Source organism: Octopus bimaculoides, chromosome 3 (genome assembly GCF_046866305.1).
Source record: "Octopus bimaculoides isolate indiv1 chromosome 3, ASM4686630v1, whole genome shotgun sequence".
Classification (NCBI taxonomy): domain Eukaryota; kingdom Metazoa; phylum Mollusca; class Cephalopoda; order Octopoda; family Octopodidae; genus Octopus; species Octopus bimaculoides.
Window position 1 is genome coordinate 2,411,214 of NC_142930.1, and position 4,398 is coordinate 2,415,611.

At 34.8% G+C, this 4,398-nt stretch overlaps 1 protein-coding gene across 1 annotated transcript in view; it reads right to left on the minus strand.

The window, feature by feature from the left end:
• Positions 1–891: 891 nt before the first annotated feature.
• The window catches only part of LOC106867344 (hairy/enhancer-of-split related with YRPW motif protein 1), a 12,574-nt gene continuing 9,067 nt past the window's right edge, over positions 892–4,398 (minus strand). The window contains exon 5 of the mRNA XM_014912193.3: positions 892–4,247. Coding sequence (XP_014767679.1) covers positions 3,520–4,247 — 728 coding nt within the window. The 3' untranslated portion in view covers positions 892–3,519. The remainder of the gene's footprint in view (positions 4,248–4,398) is intronic.

The following is a 4,398-nucleotide window of genomic DNA, read 5'->3' on the forward strand; positions in this document are numbered from 1 at the left end:
CGTATTTGTTTTTGTTTTTTTTTAAATCATGAATGAACCCAAGGTGTCCCCCTCCCCCACAGGTTTGGCATTTGAAGTGGCAAGGCAAAAGAATAGAATGGTACAACGTTGGAACAAAATTTATGGCATTGACAAATATAACGACAGCGATGACTTTAAAGAGAATAATTCATATATATATACATAATCTTATATATATATAAACTTATGTGTATATATATGTGAATTATATATACACACACACACACACACACACACATAACAGTTTGTCTTCTGAAGAGGTGATATCTTTACTCGATGCTTAAACAGGATACAAAGATTTTAAATAATAGATATAAATCGATAGAGACATATCTATTGCCATTTACACGCGCACACACGACCAGCTTTTGAGATTTAAGTGAATTTAGACGCGAGTTTGCCGTTGAAGACATAACACCGACCTATAACGACCAAGACTCTGGTTAGTGCCGTTATATCGAATGTTGTGATCGTAGAAAAACTAGCTAGAAAGCATCGTTTGAATAGAGTGTGTTTGGAAGATGGGTAAAAAAAAAAAAAAAGAAAAAAAGAAAAAAGAAAAAAAAAGAAGAAAATTCAGTGGAAGCTACGAGACAGGAGGAGAGAAGAGTTTCGATTTGAACCTTATTTGAAGGTGGAATAAGGGTTTAATAAATCGTATCCGGAAGTTTTGGAAATATCAAATAATATTTATTTATTTATTTAAACCCCACCAAAAAACCTCCTAATGGTTATGTAATTTGGAAGCCATTTTTGTACATCAGACATATACACGTTTATATATATATATATATATATATATATATATATATATATATATATATATATATATATATATATATATATATATATATATATATGTACGTATGTTGGAAGCCGTAAAATAGATTTCGTTGGAAATTTTTGTTAAATATATTTGTATGAAAAGAAAATAATTACGGAAGAAAAAAGTCTGCATCGGAAGCCATTGTTTAAGATATCAAAGATATAACTAAAAGCCCAAAATAGAGATGATGATGATGATGGTGGTGATGATGATAAATGCCAATTTTGAAATATAAGTAACAGGGGATCTGTAAACACCGTATACTTCATAGAAAATTCGTAGAAAGATGATGAATAAAAATATGAGGCAAAACAACCGATGCTGGTGTGTTTACGTCCCCGTATCTAGCTGTTCGGCAAAAGAGACCGATAGAATAAATACTTGGCTTACAAAGAATAAGTCCTGGGGTCGATTTGCACGACTAAAGGAAGTGCTCTAGCATGGCCGCAGTCAAAATGACTCAAACAAGTGAAAGAGTAAATATACACACACAATATAAATATATACATATACATATATATGTAAATATATATATTTATATGTATGTATGTATGTATATATATATACACACATGCATGTGTGTGTGTGTGTGTGTTATTTTTATTGTGAAGGAAACATAATTTATGGAATGTCGATGAATGCTATACAAGCAGTGTCGTTCATTTGCAATATTCTGCATAAACATGTCGGGGCATTACGTTGCTCGGAAACAGAGGAAGGTTGGCGACAGTAAACGCATACAATTGCAGAATATTTGCCTTAATAAGCTCCGTCTGAACCATGCAAGCAAGGAAAAAAAAAAAAGGACGTTATAACAACGATGATCCTAGATTTCTGAATTGTGTGAGTTTACACATTTGTATCTGTATATAAAAGCTGAAATTTCATAAAAATATATATGTATATATAAATTATTAAAAAAAAACACACGTAAAAGGAATGTTTCGATTCTACTGTTATACCACGTGATCACTTAGCCTTCCCCTCTTTCCACTCATTCTTGTAAACTTATCATCAAAAGCAGCGCAAAGAATTGGATTTTCTTACGAAGGTACCACAACCACTATGAATACACTGAATCAACTAAATGCTCATAAATGCTACATCAAAGGACATTAAGACGACTTATACAGCAGAAACACGTGTCGGATTGGAATCTAATGAAAATAATACTGCAATAAATAAATTTCGAAGATGTAGAATTCTCCATTCTTGTCTATGACACACACACACATTCTCTGTCTCTTATATATATACGTGTGTCTTGGAATGTTTATAGCGATGTGTAGAAAATGCTGTCTTGGAATGTTTATAGTGATGTGTAGAAAAGAGCAACAAAAAAATTTATTGTGTCCCTAGGTGTAAGGACAAAGGAAGAGGAAAAAATAAAATAAAATGAAAGAGCGAGAGAGAGAGAGAGAGAGAGAGAGTATAATAATAATAATAATAATAATAATAATAATAATAATAATAATAATAACTGTTACAAAGTGATGAACCAGAAAGAAAATTGGAAGTTCGTTTTCGTTTTTGCTAACTTATTGTTTAACAAACAAAAGAAAGAAATCACTCTTTATAATAATATTTAAAAATATATGAAACAGTTATATTGTGGAATCATCTTTATAATATTGTACACAGATTTGTTTTGGAAAGACAAAAACAAACGAATATATATATATAAAGAAAAACAAACATTCTCCAAAACTGAATGAATCGTCCTTTTTTTTTTTCAAGATGAATTTAAATTATTTACACACAGACAGGAAGAACCAGGTGGAACGTAAATGGTGATTTTAGAAAGAGGAGATCTTTTTAAACTGGGCAAACAGAGAAACACGTGGAATTGCTTGTTTGCTGGTTTCTATTATGATATGTTATTTAGGATTGCATTTTGCTGTCAGACCGACGGAACTTTGGTCAACAAAATTTAGTTCAATGTGACTGCCATAACATATACATACATACATACATACATACATATGCAAGGTGCAACGAAAAGAACCTTCCAGATTCACCCTTCTTGATAAACACATCAACAACAACCATACGGCGAACACCAATTCAAGTCTAATGTTTTGTTTTACGTTTTACTTAGACATTACACTGTGGCCATACTGAGGCACCGCCTTGAATGGTAAGAAAAAAAAATTATCTACATGGAAACATCGTTACCCCCTGCCTAACTTCATCAGTAGGCTGTGTAGAATATGGAAGATCTTTTGTTGCTCCTTGTATATAGCATGGCAGTTACATTTTGAAATATATGGCGTCGTAGTTATTTTGGTTAACAAAAAAAAAAAAAGAAAAGAAAAAGTGAGGGAATGGGAAATATTGCTTTTTTACTTAAGCTCAAGGCCAATTTTTTTGAATAAAAAAAGTTGGGATATTTTCAGTTCAATCGACTCCAGTAGATTAGTTGGGATATTTATATATACCTATACAAGACCCCGAAAGGGGTAATCTTGAAGTCGACTATGGCAGGACTCGAAAACATGAACAGAGAAATAAGAACTAAACATTGCAATGTCTTTAACAGTCAAACTCTTGTTTCATAACCACCTTCTTTGCTTTCTATATAAGAGAGAGAGAGAGAGAGAGAGAGAGAGAGAGAGAGAGAGAGAGAGAGAGAGAGAAAAGAGGAAAGAAAGACCATTATTGCTATCTTATAGTCAATAAGCCAATTCTGTACCCCACGGTCGGTATGGCTTTACTGAAGGTCCGTGTTGGTTGATCCCAACTCCGTTTCCACTGCCGTACGTGTGATTGTTTGGAGACATCATGGAGGAATTTAAGGAAACTGGGAACTGACTGATCTGAGGCATGGTTGGAAGCATGGACGGTGATATTTGTTGCATCTGAGTGGGCGTATTCAAAGATGCTGCCATCTGGTGAGAAGCAGATGCCACGGCAGGCGCTGTGGTCGCGAGTCGCATATGACTGTGCAACGCACTCGATGAAGGCGTTGATATTTCTGTCTGTTGGCTGACCCTGGCTTCGCTGTATGAAGGGGGGACAGCACTCGTCGCCACTGAAAGTCCTGAATGGCTTGTACTGATCGTCGACAAATGGTGTTCATTTTGCCCTGTGTGTTGTGTTGACGCTGTACCAATCATATTCGGTACAGAGGTCATGTGATTGGAACCGTTGTATTGATTGTTGATGGTGGGGTGCGTGCTCACTGAAGACCAGTGTGGCGTTTTCGTGGCCGCCGCCGCTTCTCGTTGGGCGCAGTAGCATTGCAAGTGACTCAGCAGACGTAATCGTAATGGTTCTTGTATGTCCATTCCTTCGACCGTCACCAAATAACGTGCCACTTCCGTGGCACATTCGCGGAAACCGACGATTCGATAATCGAGAGCTAAAGCATGTTGGTCAGGATAATTGTAACCGTTCAGTCCTGGAACAGAAGAAAAAACATTATTATTATTATTATTATTATTATTATTATTATTATTATTATTATTATTATTATTGCTTAGATAACGTCTGTGGTATTTAGTTCCAGCTGTCAATGTACTAAGTTTAGAACTTGCCGAAGTCTGATCTAA